The sequence below is a fragment of the Nelumbo nucifera genome, chromosome 7 (assembly GCF_055504915.1).
Source record: "Nelumbo nucifera cultivar China Antique chromosome 7, China Antique-T2T, whole genome shotgun sequence".
NCBI classification, from domain to species: Eukaryota; Viridiplantae; Streptophyta; class Magnoliopsida; order Proteales; family Nelumbonaceae; genus Nelumbo; species Nelumbo nucifera.
Window position 1 is genome coordinate 49,810,616 of NC_142655.1, and position 22,796 is coordinate 49,833,411.

The following is a 22,796-nucleotide window of genomic DNA, read 5'->3' on the forward strand; positions in this document are numbered from 1 at the left end:
TAAAGTTCTTACATGGTTCTTACACTTAGCCTTATTTAACATACAAAAGGTTGTAGATCTGAACCCTTCAAGAAGAGATTGTGCATGTGTGGCATGATTATCAAGGTGTCTCCAGGATAGGTGCCTAAGAAGCAAGGCAGCATTTGGAACTCGATTCCAGCCTATATTCTTATCCTTCTCCCATATATTTTTGTCCTATATTCTAGCTGCTACCCAAATTCTTGCATGCAATTAGAACTGTGGGGAGACCTTTTAAGATTTCAAATCCAAGGAGGACAATTCCACCAGTCAGGTCAGCTTACATGAAGATTTCAGCTTTCAGGTTAGGACTGGATCAGCCAAGTCAGGGGAGACCTTTAAATAATAGTGGTCTGACTTTGAGGGATGTGATGATTGGACCAAGGCCTACAAGAGTGGCAAGGGCTTTGGTCCCTCTTGAGGATGCCTAAGACCAATTGAAGTCTATATTTGGTGAATAAGACTATGGATTCTGATTTGAAAATCTTAAGAGTAAAAGCATTAGAGGAATAAGTTGAGCAATCAGGACTGCAGAATGTAAGATTTTGGCTATATATCAGGGCCAGTTGGCATTACAAACTCAATAAAGGCAGAGTTACTGGCTTTACTGCAGGGTCTCTGGTTGGCAAAGAAATTGGGTTTTCAACAGGTGAAAGTGGAAGGGGATTCAAAAGTAGTTATGTCTTGGGCAAGATGTAACAGACATATTCCATGGAACCTCAGATATATCTTAAGGGAAGTGGAAAGATTAGCAAAGGATATAAATGCTGATTTCAGGTGGATTAGGAGGAGCGCACTAGCAGATACTTTATCCAAACAAGGGGCTGCAAAGCAGCATCTATATTCGGCCTCTCTGTAATATTGGTTTTGTGTCTTGGGGATGACAATATGGTCATCTGTTTGTACTTAATCCCATATGTTTTTAATTATATGAATCATAAACGAACTTAGACCAAAATTTAGCATTGGATTTGAAGGTGCTGCAGGTGACCTTGATAAGTAAAAAAGTTGCTGGTGATACACATTATAAGTCACCTCAAACTTCTCATTGAGCTTATAAAACATATCCATTTAGATTTGACAGAGGATTGGAGGGTGATACTGCCACTCCAGGCATAATGATGTCTCCAATGGAGGTGTGTCAAAAGCCTCTAGTGTGTCTTTAGAGAATGAAAGAGAAGGATCTGATATCTTGATGGGTAAATTTTACAAGGTTAATAAGAAATTCCTTTGGAACAAGTGGTGGATCCAGAGATTTAAGTTTGTAAAGCAACAAAGCTTTTCTTCATTGGAGGGCAGGAGTTCAGCCATTTGAAAAAGGAAAGGTAGAAGAAGAACATCCTCAATATGCTATTTATCAAAAAAAAAAAAAAAAGAAATCCTCAATATGAGGAGACAAACAGGGCCAGAAAAGGTGGCAGCAACATTAGTGACACTGAAAGTGTTAGCTGGGAAGAGCTAGAGATGATTAGGGATAGAGATCAAAGAAAAAAAGAGAGAGGAGGTCAAGGCTCTAACTCCAGAAGTACAGCTAGCTACAAGGAGAGTGGTAAGAAGTGGAAAGGGAGGAGGAGGAGGAGGAAGGAACAGCAAGGGCAGGAAACAGTCTTTATAAGGAGAGGAAACTTTGAAGTACAGAAGTTGGGTGCCGGATTGTGTGTTGGTCTGTAGGCTGTTCAGGAGGTCAAAGGGTTAATGGGGCAAATCTTTTTGTGTATGTCCTGTTATTTTCCAGTTACCTTTTTTTTTTGCAGTTCCTTTTCCATTAAGAGAGTTTCTTGTACATTTGTATACTTTATTTGGGCTCCTTTTATGCTTGGGCCGCAAGGTCCTCTTTGCTAGTCATAGACAAGCTAAAAATTTTAAAATAGGAGATCCCATGGCATGTTTATTTGCTGATAACAATGTAATGGTCAATGAGAGTACAATTAAATGCAAAGTTAAAAAGAGAGAATTTTGATGTAATATTAGCTATGTGCCACAAGGGGCACTTTGGTCTTTTCTTCTCTTTTTATATTGTATGGTCGCCCTAATCTATAAATATAAAGTCTGGCACCGGCACCGCCAGCACAACTTTTTTGGCTCTCTCAATTCTTCTCTTCTTCTCTCCTTTATCCTCCTCTCTTCTCTCTTTCCTCTAATCGACAGAAAATATAGTATCAGAGCAGGACAGTGCTCTGTAAATTTCCTCTTCCTGATCGAAGCCCTTCCACTTGTTCCTTGGACTGAGAATGGAAGAGATAAGTACGACCTGCATCTGAGAACACTTCAGCTGCATCTTCTTCTTCTTCTATTTCTTGGCTGCAACTGAGTAATACAGATTCCAGAAATCAGTAGATGATTGACTGAAGCTTCTTAAGAGGTCGGTGGTCATTCTGTTATTCATTTTTTATTTCTACTTGAGTTGGAAACTTCAGAACCTCACGGACTGAACAGGGACAGAAGCTAACCCTTTTTCTTTTTCTTGGTTCTTGGTACTGCTACCAAGAACAGGTTAAGTTTTTTGCTTGACTGAAAGGTATAAGGGGAGTTAACCCCTCTTTGTGGGTCTGAAAACCCAGAAATCTGTATGTATAAGGAACCTGTATAGGTAGGTCACAAGTTACCTGGTTCGGCTGACAGGGTGCAGCAGTACTGCATGAATGGTACCTTTTCTTTTTGTGGCTTAGCCTTGGAAGAGGTCTATCAGATCTGTGAGAGTGTGTGACAGCAGGAGCTGTATTCTGTTTTAGCAGTTCTTTGTGTTAACACAAAGAAGTGAGGGCTGTGAGTCTGTGTGCGTGTGAACTGCAGAAGAAGAGTGTTGTCTACATAGACTCTATTCATGAATTCTGAAGATTTTGAAACCTCAGGAACCACCTCTAATCTGTTTTTTTGGTACATAAACCACCTCTAATCAGGGTGGGATGAACAGTGGTCATGAGTCCTTGAATTTTCCAATGACTATTACCCCCTTGGACAGAAGAAATTATTTGGGTTGGTCCAAGGAGATGCAGCTGTATATTACAACCAGGGGTAAGGTAGGATATGTCAATGGAAAAATAAAGGAACCTAAGGCTAGTACTGCTGAATATGATAAGTGGGACCAAGAGAACTGCATAATTATGTCATGGCTCTTGACATCAATGCTACCATCTGTCAAGCAAAACTTCATGTGGGCTGAGACAGCAAAAGAAATATGGGAACAAGCCAAAGCAACATATTCAAAACAGACACTATGCAAGGATTTATCAATTACAAGCAGAATCTTCAACATGTAAGCAGGGGGAGAGTTTTATCAGCTTACTATTCTGCCCTCACATCAACCATCAGTCTGGAAAGAGTTGGATTACTACCAAAGCATTGAATGGGAGAGTGAGAAAGATGCCAAAGCATATAAACAGCTGATCTCCCAACAACAGGTGTTTGCTTTTCTACTAGGCCTTAACCCCATGTATGAACCCATTTGGGTACAGATTTTGGGCAGCAATGATCTTCCTTCTGTCCAAGAGGTGTATTCATTGATTCAGTCTGAGGAAAGTAGGAGGTCTACTATGAATCATTCTGAGGGGGAGACCATGGATTTAGCTGTAAGAAGTAACACCAGCTCAGCAAGAAAGGGGGAAAATAAAAAAAAAAAGGTACATGATGAAGATAAACTGTCGTGTATGCATTGCCAAAAATCCAGGCACACCCATAAGACATGTTGGGAATTGCATGGGAAGCCAAAGTGGAAACAAGAACTAAGCAAGAAATCAGCACAACAGCAGAGCAAAAAGCTAAACCAGAAGAAGTTCAACTTAGCCAACCATGCATCTCATGAGCCTCAGAGTGGTCTTTCTGTAGAGAAAATAAATGGTAGTTTTGTAATTCTACTGTATTTTATTATTCTTTCTTGTACTGCAATAGGCGTGTATACAGATCTTTTATTTTCTCTATAAGGGCAATCTTGTCCATTCACTTGAGGTTAATATAAATACATATTTTCTAGGTTGGTTCGATCAGATTGATCAACCCTAACAGATATGGACTTGTGTTTCTCTTCTAGCTCTTTCATCTCCTCACGAACTGGCATGGTATCAAAGCAGGCTGCTCTCTGATCCATTTCTCTTCTTTCCTAAATCAGTTTGAGAGCTATTATCATTGTCGATTGGTTCTGGACTGTTTTGATCACTCTAGGGACCATTTCTCTATGTTTTGCACATCTAGTAAAAGAGATTTCATTGGATCTCTCTCATATGACATCAATTTGCAGTAAGATTTGAAAGGAAGTGTCGCCCAACCCTCTTCATCATATTCTGAAATTTTTATTGAGATTCAAGAAGCTTTGAGAGAGATCTATACATCTCCTTTAGGCAGCTGCATCCAGACTTTCTGGACTGTGTATCCAATTGTAGTCGTATGAGACTACTAACAGCCCAAGTTGTGGTGTATAATCAACAGGAAATTAAGAGGATGGGAGGAGAAAGAGAAAAGAAGAGAAGAAGATTTTGAAAGGAAGGATTTCAGAAAAGAAGATGATGCTTAATCTGCTGCCCCCCCCCCCTCTTTCTATTTATATTAATTTTGAAGTAAGGATAAGACTGCTTACATGGCAAAATTAAAATCCTAATAAAAGACAACAATTAAAGTCCTAATAAAAAACTAACAACTAATTGTGGACTAACACTTAAATAACTAGTAGTTGTATACGAGTACAAATAGAAAGAGGTGGGGACCACATCAGTGGTTTCTACACTCCCCCTCAAGTTGGAAATAGATGTTTGTCATTCCCAACTTGCATAGATCTGCTTCTAACTTCTTTGAAACTGCCCTGGTGAGAAGATCAGCAAGTTGCATGTTGGAGCTGATATATGGAAAACATACTTCTTGAGATGCAACCCTTTCCCTAATAAAATATCGATCGACTTCAATTTGCTTGGTTTTGTCATGTTGTATCGGGTTATGAGCTATATTAATAGCAACCTGATTATCACAGTACAACATTAGAGGTTTCTCATAGGTAATACCCAATACATCAAAACAGTGATTTCAACCATAGTATTTCAGCCACACCATTTGCCATGGACCATTCAGCACTAGAACAAGAAACAACATTTTGTTTCTTACTCCTCCAAGAAACAAGGTTACCTCTTACAAAGGCACAATATCCAGAGGTAGACCTTCTATCATCAACACAACCGGCCCAATCTGCATCTATGTAAACTTCTATCTTCATTGATTATTATCCTTAAATAGTACACCTCTTTAAATATGCCAATATCCTCTCAACAGCAAGTAGGTGGGTAGTTTTGGGAGAGTGCATATACTGACTAACAACACTGACTGCATAGCTGATGTCTGGTTGTGTAAGACAAAGATAGAGTAGTTTACCAACAAAGCTTTGGAACATAGCTCTATTTTCAAGAGGCTCTCCACCTTCTGCACTAATCTTGTGATTCTATTCAATAGATGTATCAGCTGGCTTAACACCCAACTTCCCTGTTTCTTCTAACAAATCAAGGACATACTTCCTTTGGGAAACAAAGATTCCATGCTTGGACTGAGCTACCTCAATACCCAAGAAATATCGTAGCTCTCCCAGGTCCTTTACCTCAAATTCTTGATGCAAAAGTTTCTTAAGAGACTCAATTTCGTTGTTAGGTAGTAAATAATGAAGTGATAGGTAGTAAATAATGAAGGCAAATCAGTCATATGATCAGATGCACCTGAGTCTGTTACCCAACAATGTTCAGTGTTACCCGGAACTGAAGCATGATAAGCTGAGGCCCATGTACCTGAATGAGCAAATGCTGAGGTGGGAGGAACTGATGTTGTGACTGGCTGAGATGATGATGTTGAATTACCAACCTCCTTTTCCAACTAGGTCAAGGCAGCTCGAACAGCAGTTAGAGTGCCTAGTAGTGTTGCTCTTGTGCCTGATGAGGTTGCAAAATCAATAGTAACAGTTGTATTAGCATTCTCCTTTTTGTTCTTGAGTTTTGCAGGAACTAGATGAGGATGTAGCTTCCTACAGGTTTCTTTGGTATGCTTAGGTTTCTTGCAATGTTCACATATTCGGTCCTTCTTGTCTTCCTTCTTCATATCTCTCTCCTTATCCCCCCCAAACTTGGGTTTAGTTGCTGCCAAGGCTGATTCAAGTGGTGAATGTTGTAACATAACTTTCCTTCTACTTTCTTCACTGTGCACTAGAGAGTAAGCTTGTGATAGGGTTACACTGTCTCTTGTTAGAAGCTGTTGTCTCAGAATGTCATACTCAGAATTCAGATCAGCTAGAAACTCAAATACCCTATTGGTTTCAACCTGCTTTCTGTAGGTCTGTGCATCCTTCTGGCTTTCCCACTCAATTGTTTCTAAGTGATCAATCACATGCCACAAGGATTTCAAGGTGGAAAAATAAACCGAGACTGGCTTCTCTCCTTGCTTAAGGTTATTCACCTTACATTTTAGCTCATAGGCCCTAGCAACATTGAGGGGTTGGGAGTATGTTTCTTTCATGATATCCCAAATTTCTTTAGTTGTTTTTGCTCATAAATAATTTCGGTTGATATGTGGCTGCATGGAGTTACACAGCCATGTCATAACCAAATAGTTCTCCTGAACCCATTTGGTATATGTTTGGTCCTCTTTGGCTGGTTCGTTGACATCTCTCAGTAAATAACTTAGCTTTCCTCTACTCCCAATAGCCATCATGGCTGATTGGGCCCACTCTAGGTAGGTTGACCCATCAAATTTTATAGTGGTAATCTGAAAACTGTTCTCAGGTATGCTACCAACACCACTAGCCCCTAAACAATTTTCCCCTTGTCTCTTAAACTCCATTCTTTGTTAAGAAAAGATTAACAAATGCCGTTTGTATCACTGAGACTGGGTAATTACACCCAAAATTTACTATCAGACGAACCTACTTTATCCTTCTAAGTCTTCAATCTACCCAAAAAAGGTAACCTTCCAAGTACAACTTAGAGTGCAGGGTTGAGAGTGCAAGGCTGAAACTAACTGCAGCCCTAGAATTGGCGACAGTCAAGAAACTAGAATCTTGAACCTAGAACCAATCAAAAGTCAAGAAACAAGCCAAGCACACAATTAATGGCTAGGAAAGGAGGGGATTTCTCAACCACACCTATTAAAGTAAGCAACAAACTATTCTTTTAATGTATCAAGAACAGTTCAGGAGGAAAAAACTTTCAGTCGAACCTTTGAAACAACCAGAAAAGGTAATCTTTTTAATAGAAAAGATTGACTTATTTCAACACAACTCTAGTCGCAACCTTCAAAGATAAGTCTGAACCCTAATCTTGAGGGTTCTTCCTTCTGACTTTCTGGCCGCAACCTTCAGAAACAAGTCTGACCCTAATCTTGAGGGTTCTTCCTTCTGACTCTTCCTGATTGTTGGTCATCCTCTGATGCTTCACCAACATCTCCAAAACTCAGCCGATGATCCTTTTTGCTGGAAATTTTCCAACTGTAGGAAATTCTTATGTAGCCAGCCATGTTAGACTACCATAAGATTTCCTAGGTTGGGTCTGATACTATGTAGTCGTATGAGACTACTAACAGCCCAAGTTGTGGTGTATAATCAACAGGAAATTAAGAGAATGAGAGGAGAAAGAGACAAGAAGAGAAGAAGATTTCAAAGGAAGGATTTCAGAAAAGAAGAGGATGCTTAAACTGCCACCCCCCTCTTTCTATTTATATTAATTCTGAAGTAAGGATAAGACTGCTTACATGGCAAAATTAAAATCCTAATAAAAGACAACAATTAAAGTCCTAATAAAAGACTAACAACTAATTGTGGACTGACACTTAAATAACTAGTAGTTGTATACGAGTACAATAGAAAGAGGTGGGGACCACATCAGTGGTTTCTACACCAATTTTCTCCTATTGTTGGATCTTGGACAATCTCTTGTGACTGTAAGAGGTTACTTTTCTCAGTTTTGACTCTCTTAAGTTTGATTACTGCTTATCTTGCTTGCTTCGATCAGTTTTTATTTCGTATGCTTTTTTACATGGCTTTGGAAAAGAATGAAACTATTTCTGTCAAGTTCGATGGGAGCAACTATGCTCTCTGGAAGTTTCATTTTCAGTACTTTGTTGAAGGGAAAGGTATGTGGGGTTATATTGATGATTCCACTTCCATGCCTAACGCCAGTGATGTCAAAGGGCTGAAACAGTGGAGAACTGAGAATGCTCAGGTTACTTCATGGATACTTGGCTCTATTTACATGGATGTTAGTATTCCGATGAGAGGTTTCAAATCAGCCCATGACATGTTAGAGTACCTTGAAAAGGTATATCAGCAATCGAACATGTCTAGGCAATATCAAAATGGATTTGTTTACAGACTGTTGTATAAAGACTATGAAGAAACATCTCAATAAGAGAAAGACCATGCACTTTTTGATGCACCTCAAGCCCAATTATGAAACTCTACGCTCTAGTATACTCAGTAGAGAGCCAATGCCTGATCTTGATGCAATTCTTGGAGAGTTGTTAAGGGAGGAAACTCGTCTTCTTACCTTGTTTACACTTGATCAGAAGAAGGAACATGGGATTGATACAGAGTTTTCGGCTACCAAACAAAAAGGTAAGAAAGACTTCTCGAAGATGCAGTGTTATGAAAAGAATATGGTCATGTGGCATCCCACTTCAAGAAGAAAAACTTTTGTACCTATTGCAAACAGAAGGGACACATTATAGTGGAACGCCCAACTAGGCCTCCCAGGAAAGGACAATATAAGGCTTATTAGGCCTCGACTGAACCTGTTTCTACTGATACTGCCACCTCATCAGCAACTCACAAGCCAAATGCACAGGGAAATCTAGCTGAGGAAAAGATTCGTGAGCTCATGTCTTCAGCTATTTCCTCTGCTTTTTCTACTTTTGGACTGGCTGATAAGTCTACTTATTTGTGTTCATCTCCTTCTCACATGTGGATTATTGATTCTAGAGCCTCAAACCACATGATCGGGGCCTCCTTTAGTTAGTCTCCTAAACCTTACACCTTTGTCGACCATATTATTACTGCTAATGGTGATTCTCTACCTGTATGTGGTTGTGATGATTTATTTTTGTCCACTTCCAAGTCCAAACCCTTTCATCTTTCCAAAACCTTCTTTGTACCTAAATTGACTACTAGTCTTATCTCTGTTGAGCAACTTGTTGATGATGGTAATAATGCCTGATTTACTCGTGATGATTGTTTTATCCAGGACCAACACACTGGGGAGCTAAAGGGGAAGGGGCGTAGGCATGGAATGTTATTTGCTCTGGAATTCGAGAATAAGGCTCAGTTTGGAAAAAGTACAAATGCAAATATGTACAGTGCAAATACATACAAAACAATACAAAATATAAGGTTTTGCACTCTACATATTTGCATTTGTACTCCTTCCAAACTAAGCCTAAGAGAGCTTCACCGGACATTTCCTATGCAGTTCAGATCGTGAGTCAGTTTGTATCTGCTCTACGTCAGCCTCACTATTCTATAGTTCTTCGGATTATCTGTTATGTCAAGGGCACATTATCACATGGACTATTTTTCTCATTCTCTTCCTCCACACAGCTCCGAGCTTATGTAGATGCTGATTGGGCAGTTTGCCCTGACACTCGTCACTCTAATACTGGCTAGTGTATATTCTTTGGTGATTCCCTGATTTCTTGAAAATGCAAGAAACAACAAACGATTTTCAAGTCATCTACTAAAGCTGAGTACAGAGCCATGTCCTTAGTATGCAGTGAAATAGTTTGGCTTAAGGCGCTACTTCATGACATGGATATTGATCACTCATCTGATATTCCTCTATTTGCGAACAACATGAGTGCAATCAAGATTGCATCCAATCCCATATTCCATGAACGTACTAAACACATTGTGGTAGATTGTCACTTCATTCATAATCTTCTCCACGCGGATCACATATCTTTCCCACATGTTTCATTGGGTCTACAGCTTGCGAATCTATGTCACCAAAGCCATGCCCAAAGCCCGACATAATTTTCTTGTGGACAAACTGATGCTTATACCCTAGCATCAGTTTGAGGGGGAGGGTAGAGAAAATAAAGGGTAGTTTTGTAATTCTATTGTATTTTATTATTCTTTCTTGCACTGTAATAGGCATGTACATTAGTGTATAGCGCTTTTATTTTCCCTATAAGGACAATCCTATCCATTCACTTGAGTTTAATATAAATACATCTTTCCTGGGTTGGTTTAATCGGATTGATCAACCCTAACAGATATGGACTTGTGTTTCTCTTCTAGCTCTTTCATCTTCTCACGAACTGACATTTTCTACCATGAGTTCTTCTCAAGATTACCCCCGTACTTCTGATCTCAAGGAGGATGTTATCAACTCCTTCTGTGACCATTTGGAGCAATATGGTAGGGCTATCAGACAGGCAGATTTTGGATCAACACCTTCTACCTCCTTTGCCTCTTCCTCAAGTAACTTAACCTCTACTTTTCATATATCTATTGATACCCCAGAATCCCCGTGGATTATTGATTCCGGTGTCCCCAACCATATGGCTAGTAAGTTAACCTTTTTCCAATCATACACCATTCTCTCTAGCAAAGATAAAAATGAGGTTAGCCGATGGATCCTTCTCCTCCATTGTTAGTCAGGGATCTATATCTTTGCCTTTTGGCATTTCATTATCAAATGTTTTACATGTTCCAAAATTGCCCATTAACTTGTTGTCCATTAGCAGTATTACACATGCCTTTGAACTGTTTAGTAAACTTTCTTCCTCATTCTTGTGTTTTTCAAAATTTGGCCTTCGAGAAGACGATTGGTAGAGGGAACATGGTTGATGGTCTTTATTTGATAGAGAATAAAGTTGGCCTTGCGGTCTCAGAGTCTTTGAGTCCAAGTCATTTTGTAGAACCATCGTTTGGGCCATATGTCTTTTGAGCCCTTGAAGTACTTGTTCCCAGATTTATTTAAGTTTGTGTCAATCAGTGATTTTCAGTGTCAAGTGTGTCAATTGAGCAAGCATTGTAAAATTCCATTTCCTTTACGTAATAAAAGATCAGACTTTCCTTTTCACATTATATATTATGATGTTTGGGGACCTATTAATATTCCAACTAAGAATGACTACAAATACTTTATCTCCTTTGTTGATGACTTTTCTCAATATACTTGGGTTTACCCTATGCACTCAAGAGAAGAAGTCCCTAAACTTGTGAAAGATTTTCAACATATGGTATACACCCAATTTCAGACAAAGATTCAAGTTTTTCAATCAGACAACACCAAGGAGTACTTTCATAGTGACCTCACCAATTTCTTTGCTTCCTATGGCTCTCTTAACCGAAGCTCCTATTCCAAAACCCCTCAACAGAAAGGGGTTGCAGAGAGAAAAAATCGCAATCTTCTAGAAGTTGCTCAGGGTCGTTGTTGCAAATGCATGTTTCAAAAAGATTTTGGGTGGATGTTGTTAAGATTGTTGCCTATGTTATCAACAAGCGCCATCTCGGTTGCAGGAATATAGGTCTCCTCATCAGCTTCTCTTTCCTAAGGCCCCAATGTTCCCTATACTTATGTGTGTCTTTGGGTGCTAGTGCTTTGTTCATGATTTCTCTCCTACTTGTGGCAAACTTGATCCCAAGGCTATTGTGTGTGTTTTCCTTTGATACCCTCTTTCTCAGAAAGGTTATCGTTGCTTTGATCCCATTTCAAAAACATATTTTGTCTCTATGGATGTCTCTTTCTTTGAAGATGTTCCCTACTTTCCTGTTTCCCCATAGGGGGAGAGTCTAGGTGAGGAGAAATAGAAACAAACACAAGTTTTATTGCCTTCTCCTAACCCTCATCCACTTCATGTCTTCCGGAGATAATGTTACAGAAGCCAAGGCCAACAGAGTTCAATAAACACAAAGCAACCAAAAACTATGCAAACAATGCTATTGAACTCTCAAGGGTTGGATCCCTATCCACACCCATGTACTATTATTCTAGTTGAAACTCCTAAACCCATTGATGTTGGCCCATCAAATTGTGATTTGGACCTCCATATTGCAAAAAGGAAGGGAGTCAAATCATGCACCACAAACCACCCCATGGCCCATTTCTTGTCCTATGAGAATATCACACCCTCATTTCGTGTTTTCCTATTTGCAATTGACAATGTTCCTTTCCCTAAGAGTGTTGTAGAGGCTTTACTTGTTCTTGCGTGGAAAGAGGCTCTGAAGGAAAAGATCAATGCCCTACACAAAAATGGTACATGGGAGTTGGTAGACCTTCCTAAGGGAAAGTAGCCCATGGGGTGCAAATGGGTGTCCTTTGTGAAACATAGGACAAATGGCACAATTGAGAGATACAAGGCTAGGTTAGTAGCAAAAGGCTTTGCACAGGTCTATGGGGTTGATTATGCTGAGACTTTTGCTCCAATGGCAAAAATGAATTCTATCTAGGTTCTTCTCTCTTTAGCAACAAACCTTGACAGGGAGCTTCATCAACTAGACATTAAAAACACCTTCTTGAATGGTGATTTGAAGGAGGAAGTATACATGATTCAACCTCTTGGATTTTGTGCTAAGGGCAATGAACAAAAAGTCTACAAATTGAAGAAATCCTTATACGGCCTATTACAGTCACCGAGGGCTTGGTTTAGCATATTCCACCAGGCAGTACAACAAATGGGGTTTTAAGTAATGCCAATATTATCACACACTCTTTGTAAAGAAGGAACAAAGGAAAACAACAACCTTGATTGTTGAAGTGGATGACATTGTTAACTTATCACTGGTAATTAGGTCTTAGAGATACAAAGGTTAAAAGAAGTTCCTAGCTACACAATTTAAAGTGAAGGATTTAGGACCATTGTATTACTTCCTTGGAATTGAAGTTGCCCGCTCTCAACAAGGTATCTTCATTTCCCAAAGGAAGTATATTGTAGATCTCCTGAAAGATACAAGAAAACTTGGAGCCAAACCGGTTGATACTCCTATAGATATGAATCACAAATTTAGGGATTGTAATGGTGAACCCTTGAAAGATCCAAAGCAATACCAAAGACTTGTGGATAGACTTCTCTAATTATCTATGACTAGGCCCGACATTGCATATGCCATGGGAGTTCTCAGTCAATTCATGCATGCTCCCAAGGCAGCACACCTAGAAGCAACAAGCAGGGTGCTTAGATATTTAAACAAATTCCTAAGGACAGGTCTTTCTTTCAAGAAGAATGGTCACATGAGAGTTGAGGTTTACACTAATGGTAATTGGGTCAGCTTTGTGGATGACAGGAAATCCACCAATGGCTATTGTACCTTTGTAGGAGGAAATCTTGTTACTTGGATAAATAAGAAACATAGTGTGATAGTCAGATCCAACGCAGAAGCAAAACATAGGGCCATGTCACATAGAGTTGTTAAGCTACTATGGATCAAGAACCTATTAGGTGAATTGGGTTTTCACTTTGATGACCCTATGTCACTCTATTGTGGCAATAAAGTTGCTATCAACATTGCAGCAACTCCGGTTCTCCATGATAGAACCAAGCACATTGAAGATGACAAACAGTTTATTAGGGAGAAACTTGAGAAAGGAGAAGTGTGCACTCCATACATTAGCTCGGAAGAACAACTTGCAAATGTTTTTACTAAGGAATTAAACTCCTTGCAGCATTATAATCTGTGTGACGAGTTGGGGATGGTTGACATCTACACCCCAACTTGAGGGGGAGTGGTGTAATATTAGTTATGTGTTGTAAGGGGCACACTTTGGTCTTCTTCTCTTTTTATATTGTATGGTCGCCCCAACTAGAGGGATTGAAGAGGGATCTGGAAAGTAATGCAGAAATTAGCGCTAAATGGGAAAGGAGGAAGGGAACTAGTTAGGAGAGGTTTAGTCTGCAGGATTTCCATATTGTTTAGTTCATAAAGATCATAAGCTAGAATGTAAGAGGATTGGGTAGTGTTAGGCAAAGGGCACGAATCAAGGACTTTTTAAGGAAGGAGAAGCCTAACATTGTATTGATACAAGAATAAAAATTGATGGAGGTAGATAAAAGATGGATTAGAAGCTGTTGGAGGTCTTGGGGAGTTAGTTGGAACTTTTCTCCCTCTTGGGGAGATTCAAGGTGTATTATTACGATTTGGAATAATGCAACAGTGGATTGTGGAGGGAACTAATCAAAAGATACAAATGTCGATAAAACTCAAGTTGGTGGATGAGGATTTTACTAGGGTTTTAACGAACATATATGGCCCAAATTCCTACAAGGAGAAATCTGACTATTGGGAAGAGCTTTATGTTATTAGAGGCTTGTGGGAGGTGTTCGGATTATGGAAGAGCTGGCTCTGAACGCCACGTGGAGCCTACGTGGCCACCTTGTCACCTAGGCCACATAGACACCGTATCACCTCCGTGGCCTACCTCATCACATCTAGCCACATCGACACCGCGTCGTATGGATAAGCGCGACCAAGACAGGAGATAGAATGGGGACAACTCCGCTGGGGATTAGGTCTTATCCCGAAGACCTCGGCAGTTAACCTCATCCCAACAACCCTGGAAGCCTCATCCGGTCAGGACACGAATCTTCGGCTATAAAAAAGTACCTCCCGCTCAAGGTAAGGGATCCAACTTTTGACTCCCATACTGTTACTCTGCTCGGACCAGCATCATTCTCCAACTGCTCAGCCCGACCGCGCACCGTTTTCTATTGACTTCAGCGTCGGAGTATCTACCCGAGGATAACTCCTCGGGTCTCTAAATTTTTCTTGGTTTCAGATCTTGGAGCGCGGCTTCGTCCTTCCACCTTGGCTCCGCCCAGTTGGCAAGGATTATCTGACTGTAACCTCGGTTCCTGCACTACCTCGGATCAAGCAGCATCAGGAGGGCCCTTGGATTCTTAGGGGGAATGGACTTCAATGTGGTTAGGTTTACCCATGAGACCAACAAACTAAACCAACTCATAACCACAAGCATGCGGAACTTTAAACTTTTTGTAGATCAATATGAGCTAAAGGAACCTCGTCTACTACAAGCTAGCTTCACCTGATCTAATTTCCAAACCCCCAACCTGCTCAAAATTGGATAGATTTCTATACCTAGACTAGGAATCCCATTGGGAAAACATAACTGCCAGTTTTGAGAACATGTGGCTTACTCATCTTGATTTTAAACCTAGGGTAGAAGGTTGGCAGAATGAGGAGTTGGTGGGCTATAAATGGAAAGGAATTAGATTTCATAAGAGGTAAAAGAGGTTGAAAGACAGAACAAAAGAATGGAAGTATGTTACAGGGATCATTTTGGAAGATTGAAAGAAAAGAAGATATAATTACCCAAATTGATCTCTTAGACACACAAAAAGGAATCTCAATCATCCTTATGCGAGGAAGAGAAGGATAAAAGGTGGAATTAAAAAAAAAAAAAGATCTAGAGGAAATCCTTCTAAGGTAAGAGACCAGTTGGAGACAAAAATCAAGGTACAAGTGGACAAAGAGGGCGATGGTAGCACTAAATTTTTCCATGTTGTGACAAATGGGAGAAAGAAAAAGAATCTTGTGTCCAAAATGGTTAGGGAGGGAGTGGAGGTCACTAATCAAGAGGAGATAGCAAGGATATTTGTTGACCATTTTAAATCTTGCTTCAAAAAGGCTTATGAGGATCGGTTGGACGTGGAAAGCCTATAGTGGCCTTCACTAGAGGAATCTAGCAAAGTTGTATTGGAGAAGAGGTTTGATTTGGAAGGGATAAAGAGGGCTGTATTTTCCATGGACAAATGTAAATCACCAAAGCTGGATGGATTTACCTTAGCATTCTACCTAGATTGTTGAGAGATAATCAAGTATGACTTGTTTGAGGTTTTCTCTAAATTTTTTGAAAGAGCCATTATAAACCAACGATTTAATGTCACCTTTCTAGTGTTGATTCCAAAAAACCCTAAGGCCTTGACCCCTAGAGATTTTAGGCCAATTAGCTTGGTGACAAGTATCTACAAAATAGTGGCCAAAGTACTATCCTTGAAACTAAAAGAGGTAGTTCTTTCTATCACCACACCTAATCAAGGGGCATTTGTGTAGGATAGGCAAATTATGCCAGATTCTAATAGCCAATGAGTGTGTAAAGGAGAAAATTATAACCAAGGGGCATTTGTGTAGGATAGGCGGCAAATTATGGACCAAATTCTGATAGCCAATGAATGCGTAGAGGATAAAAGGAGGGAAGGTAGCAAAGGCTTTGTGTGTAAATTGGATGTGGTAGTGATTTAAACGGCATGCCTAGGCACATAGGCAAGGCGCATTTTAGGGTCCTACATTCATTCGTGAAGGTACTCCTAATGGGTTGAAAACCATATCAACAGGTGTTCCATCTTGCAAATAAGGCATATCTTGTCTAGGCAAAATTTTTGAAATGACCCGTGCACCTCGCCTCGGTCCTAGGTGCCTAGGTGTGCACCTAATGCGCCTTGCGCCTCAACCCAGGAGTGCACCTTTTGAAAATTCCATTTGAATACGCTTATATGTTTATGTTTATGTATTTTAAATTTTAAATTTGAAAATTCCATTTGAATGCGCCTTATTTTTAAATTTTCATTTGAATACGCTTTACATATTATGTTTATGTATTTTAATTTTAGATAATAGTTTTTTAAAACATTTATTTTAAAATTTAGGTTTATATTTTTTTATTTTTTGCTTTTTTTGGATTTTTCTTTAATTTTCTGACATTTTTTTTATTTTTTTAGCTTTTTTGTATTTTTGCGCCTTGCTTCAAAAAGGCTTGCGCCTTGCACCTTGCACCTCAAGCAGAAATTGGCCCCTACGTCTTTTTTGCACCTTGCACTTTTAAAACACTAGGATGTGGAGAAGGCTTATGATTTGGTGGACTTGTCTTTCTTATTAGAGGTCTTAAAGAAATGTGGGTTTGGAAAAAATGGTGTAAATGGATCAAAGGCTGCCTACAAAACAGTCATTTCTTTGTACTAGTTAATGACCTAGTAAGGAACTTCTTTCCAACTTCTAGAGGCCCAAGACAAGGAGACCCACTCTCACCCTTCCTTTTCACCTTAACCGCAAATGTCCTTAGTAGATTGATTTCCAAAGCCGATTGAGGAGGTAGTGAGAGGGTGGAGAATAGGATGAAATTATATGGTGGTCACCCATCTATAGTTTGCAAGTGATACAATGATCTTTTGTAATGAGTTCAATCTACAACATGTGAGAAGGTTAAGTTGTTGCTAAACCTCTTCAAAAAGATCTAGCTTGAAGATTAACCTTGAGAAAAGTTGTGTAGTAGGGGTAAACTAAGCTGAGAGGGAGGTAGAAGCAATCGCAAAGACTGTAAGTTGTCAAACTAGTGAGTGACCTTTGAAGTATCTAGGACTGCCTTTAGGAGGGAATCCAATGAATGTGGATTTTTGGACTCCGGTCATAGAAAAGTTTGAAAAATGATTAGCAGCTTAGAAGCAGAATTGCATCTCATTAGGTGGTAGACTAACCTTGATCAAGTCTACCCTAGCAAACCTTCCAATGTATTACCTCTCTGTCTTTAAGATTTCCAAAAAAGTGTCTAACTTGCTGGAAAAGATAATGAGGTATTTTCTTTAGGAGTGGGGAATGTGACATGTAAGAATCAAGCATTGCTAGGGAAATGGCTACGGAGAATCGGAGAATCCCCTTGAAGAATGAGAAACTATAGCACAAGGTAATAGCTAGTCTACATGGACTGTTGCAAATGGTTGGGATGCTGGAGTCTCAAATAGAGCTACTTTTTCCTCTCCTTGGAAAGCTATTCATGCAGTTCTTCCTTGCTTCCTTGAGCAAGTCAGGTATGGTTCTTATTCAAGGTCTAAAATTCGGTTTTGGGAGGACACCTAGGTGGGTGGTTCTACTTTAAAGATGCTTTCCCCTCTCTTTAATCAGCATCTTTGTTTAAAACTGAGCCTGTTTCTGAGAGAATGGCTTGGAGCCTTGGAATTTGTGTTTCAAAAGAGGATTAAGAGGCTGAATGTGTCCTAATCTCTGAGTTGTTGCTCATCCTTGATTCAGTTGTTTTTCCTTCTACCCCATACAAAAGAATTTGGATCCCAGACCCTAAAGGTTTCTTCTCTTGTGCCTCCTTTCATTCTCTAGTTGCTCAAGCTCCTTCTGGGTCTCCCTTTCCAGTGAGTGAGGTTTGGTGCAAACCAGATCCCTTAAAATAGAGGCTTTTTTGTTGGGAGATCTTTCATAGAAAAATCAACACTCTAGACATGCTTCAGAAGAGAAGGAAAATTGTTTGTTTATCCCCTAACTGGTGCACACTTTAAGGCAAATGGTGAGACTGCTTATCACATTATAATTTCCTGTCCGTTTGTAACCTCTATTTGGGAGTGTCCCTTGATAAAAATTTGGGAGTGGTCCTTTGACCTCTTTGGGCAACCCGGGGCCATCTGGAATAGGGGGAGTCTTTAGAAATGATGAGGGGCAGATTGTAGCTCTATTTTCTGGTCCTATAGGGTGGGGAGATTCAGTAAATGCAGAACTCCAAGCTGTGATACAAGGAGCAGAAATTGCAAAAGAGTTGGAAGTGGAGCATTTAATGATTGAAGGTGACTCCAAATTGGTTATTGGATGGCTAAAAGAACCAGAGATGGAAGCCTGGCCGTACAGGGGGGCTTTGAGAAGATTTAAGTGGCTAACTGCTAACATCAAATATTTCAGTCACAGTTTCAATGGGAAAGAAGATCGGCAAATGGACTGGCAGACTTCCTAGCTAAACAAGGAGTACGTAGGAATCAGCTCTTTTGGGCTCAATCATAAGCTTTATGATGTAGTTCAGAGGCTGCACCTCACGCCTCTTTGTGGGGAATTGTATGATGTATACTTAGTTCTTTAATTAATAAAATTATCATTATCTATCAAAAAAAATTATGGAGATGTACTAGGGCTGTTGTTGTATGGACAGTTTGGGAAGAAAGAAATGTGAGACTCTTAGGCTATGTTTGGTTTGAAGGAAAAGGTAGGGAAAGGAAGGGAAAGACAGGGAAACCAATACAAAGTTTGTAAAGGTTTCCTTACCTTTCCCTACATTTTCCTTCAAACTAAACATGGCCTTAAAGGATGAGGAGATAAATGTGGAAGCAATTTTAGATTGTATCCTCCTAAGGCTGATTCATTGGGTTAAGTCCTTGGACTTGTTCTCACCATTCTCCTTTGATGATATAAAAAGGAATTGGAAGGAAGTGGCCTTTTCATCTACAAGAAAGACTAAAATAGTTCATATTTGGGAGCCACCATCGGAAAGCTTTATAAAACTCAATTTGGATGGAGCTATTTTGGCAACCCAGGCCCTTCAGGCATAGGAGAGGTATTCGGGGATATAGATGGAACTATTTTAGCTTATTCTCAAGTCATATTACTCAAGGAGATTCAACTAAAGCTGGATTGTCTGCTGTGCTGTGCGGAGTCTAATTAGCAGAAAAACTAAATTCAAGAAGGCTGTGATAGAAGGAGATTCCCTAGAAGTAGTAAGTTGGTTCAAAATGTAACAAACGCAGCCTAGATTTACTGAGATTTGGTAAAGAAAATCAAGTGGCACCTAAGATGTGTAGCAGTGACTGTTTAGTGGGTTCCAAGGGCTGCTAATGGGATGGCAGATTCTCTAGCAAGGCAAGGGATTGTAAGGGAGCAATTATTTTGGGCTCAGATGTTTTAAGGAGTAAGTGTTTCACTTGCTTAACTGTTTTAGGGAGTGATTGTCTTGGGCTCAGTTGTTTAACTGTTTTTTAGGGGTACTCATACCCCAGTTGTAATTCACTAAAATACTGTATATTCTTGTTTTAATGAAATTCTTCCTCTTATCTATCCAAGAGAGAGAGAGAGAGAGAGTAGCAGAAAGGGAATAATGTTGCTGATCCCATAGACTTGGGATAATGTCTAGATTGATATGTTAGACTGATGGTAGTTGTAGAATTGGTTTGGGTAGGAATTCACTATAGAAGCTGTTTTGTCATTAGAAACACATTAGAATTTGCAATGGATCAAGTTTCCTTTTTCCGGATAAGCAGGCCAAATTTACAACTTTTAGAAGATTTTCTAGGAGTTCTAGTAAATTTTGAATTTGAAATTAGTCCAACTACAGGTATAAATTGGAGAGAAATTAGAAGTAATTAGCTTAGAAAAATAAGTCTACATAAGGTCTAAATTGTTACTTAAAAAAAAAAGACAACAATGATGATGATGTCAAGTTTTCTTTCAACATATTTCAAATAAGTCCTGAAGAAATGTGTTAGTTTGGCTTAACTCTAGTAGTATCACCACAATAATACTTATGACGTAGTTTCTAAGACTTAAAAAAAAAAAAAAAAGCATTATGGGTCATCACTTGGTCCAATGGTAAAATCTTGACCTGACAAGTTCAAGTGGAGTCTCAGAGTGACACTTTTGTGGTGGACTGGGGGGGGACCAAAGGTTAGGCCTCTATCCAGTCCACTCCTCCTAGGAACCCAAAATATACAGCACCAACATTTGGTAATGGCCCTTTTAAGTTCTAAGAAGAGTAATGCAATATTGGGTCCAAATTGTTCAAAGAACATTCAAAAAATTGCCATGCTAACCACCAAGCTGAAGCAAAAAGCTTTGCATAAAATTATAAACATCTAAATTACTGTTAGGAAAAAAAATGATCAGCAACAAGGCAATTTCTATGATACCAGAAAGGTATGATACATGAAAAACTTTAACCAATTAGAAACCCATGTGAATTTGAATTAATAGCAATTGATTGGTTACCAATTAGATGACACCGGTTGATTGGATATCAATCTTTCAGCTATAATACCTTTTTGGCATCATAGTCAGACTCCAGAAACAAAGAACTAATGTAAAAATATCATCAATATTTCACTTGTAAGCACAATTTTGCCCAACACTTCTCTACGAAATCAGCTCAGAGATCCTTACTGGTAAAGCTGCCGCATGGCTCCTTATAGTCATCACCTTTCTGCAAGATTGTTATTTGACTTCCAACAGCTATAGCAACATATTCACCACTCGGAGAGATAAATAAGGATACCAATTTGTTCAGTCTTTTGGGATTTTTATATTTGTCCCATTTCTCCTTAAGTTGAGATAGACCTTCATATGATAAAAACCTGTCAGTGTTCTATAATTTGACACAGCCAACCAGTTTGAATGGAACATTCCAATAGAAAGATTGGTATCAACAAGCTAGTGTCAGAATAAGCACACAACAACCAAAGCTGTGTTTGAACAGGTAACAAAGAAAACCTTGATCACTACATCAAAAGCATCTACTCTGAGAACCTATAGAAAAAAATAGACGAGCTAATAATGTTAATCATAGAAACCAACAACAACAAATCCCAGTTCATATTTTTTTTTGAAAGATAAAGGTGATCAATTTGACAGATTAATGAAACGCTGACCATAACCACACGTTCAGAAGCCCTAAAAGAAAATTCAAGTATAGCACACTCTAAACTCATATTGAAACTTTGGCAACTAATACAACTGCTAGTAAACAAAGATTATCGAATTCCCTGAAGCTAAAACTTTGATCTAACATCATTTGACAAGGAGGAGCAGCAGACATTTATTGAATAGGCAGACTTCTTGACTGCTTAACGCAAATATAAAAGCTGAAGCTTAGCAAATTCAAAACGGGCAACACCACACAAACCTAAATCGAATAACTGAAAGAAAAAAAAAAAAAGCAAACAAATAATAATAATTAGTCTTTCTACCCAATTGATCTAGTCCAGCATTCAAAACTGCATAACGATGAAAAAATAAAAGAAAAGAAGAAAAAAACAACGTACCTATCAAGGACAATAAACCACCTTTATTGCCTTCATTTAGCTGAAATTTTCACAAAGAAAAAGGATTAACTGAAGAATGGCAGCAACAGACTTCAAATTCATCACGAAATAGACAATTTGGGCGCGTAAAATCAAAATCAGATCAATAGAACTAGAAAAGAGAAGAGATGACATACCTGTTGCGGAGGATAATTGGAAACGAAAGGCCTTGAAGCATGACACCGTGTCTCATAAAGCACCTCTATAACAGATTCCTCCATTAACAAATACTGTAGCTTTTTATTCTCCGTGTATATTTTTTTCTTTTGCCCCGAGATTTCAGAACCCTAGAACACAAAATCATAGAGACCGTCTGGAAATTCCATGAAATTACTTCAAGTTCAAACCAGTCCGGATCTGCTATTATCCAGTCCCTCCCTCGTGCGATCACTAGAGAGAGAGAGAGAATGCGTACAAGAGAGACGACCCCACTCTCGATGAATCCGAATCAACCGGCAACACAACGCTACCAACTAAAGGAAACAATTTGGCTGTCCAAATTCGATAGCCTGCGGCCATCAACAAGTCTCTCCTCGCATGACACGTACGCTTCAAAAAATACAATGGAAAATCCATGAAAATATTAAAAATGAAGTAACTAATTAAGTATATATATAGATATAGATATATATACTAGAAAAAGCAATATAATACAAATATATATACATATATATAGAAAAAGATAAACAATACAATATATAAGACTATATAATTATTTTATATTTTAATTTTTAAATAATTAATAATTATTTATATTTTATATATTATTTTTAAATTTTTTAATACAAAAATAACAATAATTAATTTCAACTATGAGGAATTGATGATTCATCAAACTCATGAAATCAACCAACTTGAGTTGGTGGGCTTTCTACTATTTTTCAATCAGCTTTGGTTTAATATTTTCCCAATTTCATTAGGTCAAGTCAATTTTGGTTTGACCATTTGTAAATCGACGAAAATTGAACCAATCTGAC

General features: G+C 38.9%; 1 protein-coding gene across 3 annotated transcripts in view; it reads right to left on the reverse strand.

The window, feature by feature from the left end:
• LOC104608113 (neuroblastoma-amplified sequence protein) overlaps positions 1–22,290 on the reverse strand; it is a 67,339-nt gene extending 45,049 nt beyond the window's left edge. For 2 of the 3 annotated variants that reach the window (XM_010273997.3, XM_010273996.3), the window contains exons 1-3: positions 21,957–22,290; positions 21,781–21,820; positions 20,903–21,076 (exon numbers count right to left, since the gene is read on the reverse strand). In XM_010273997.3, the coding sequence (XP_010272299.1) occupies positions 20,903–21,076; positions 21,781–21,820; positions 21,957–22,040 (298 nt within the window). In that variant the 5' untranslated portion in view covers positions 22,041–22,290. The remainder of the gene's footprint in view (positions 1–20,902; positions 21,077–21,780; positions 21,821–21,956) is intronic. The other variant, XM_010273998.3, reaches the window with a different exon arrangement.
• Between the last annotated feature and the right edge of the window lie 506 nt (positions 22,291–22,796).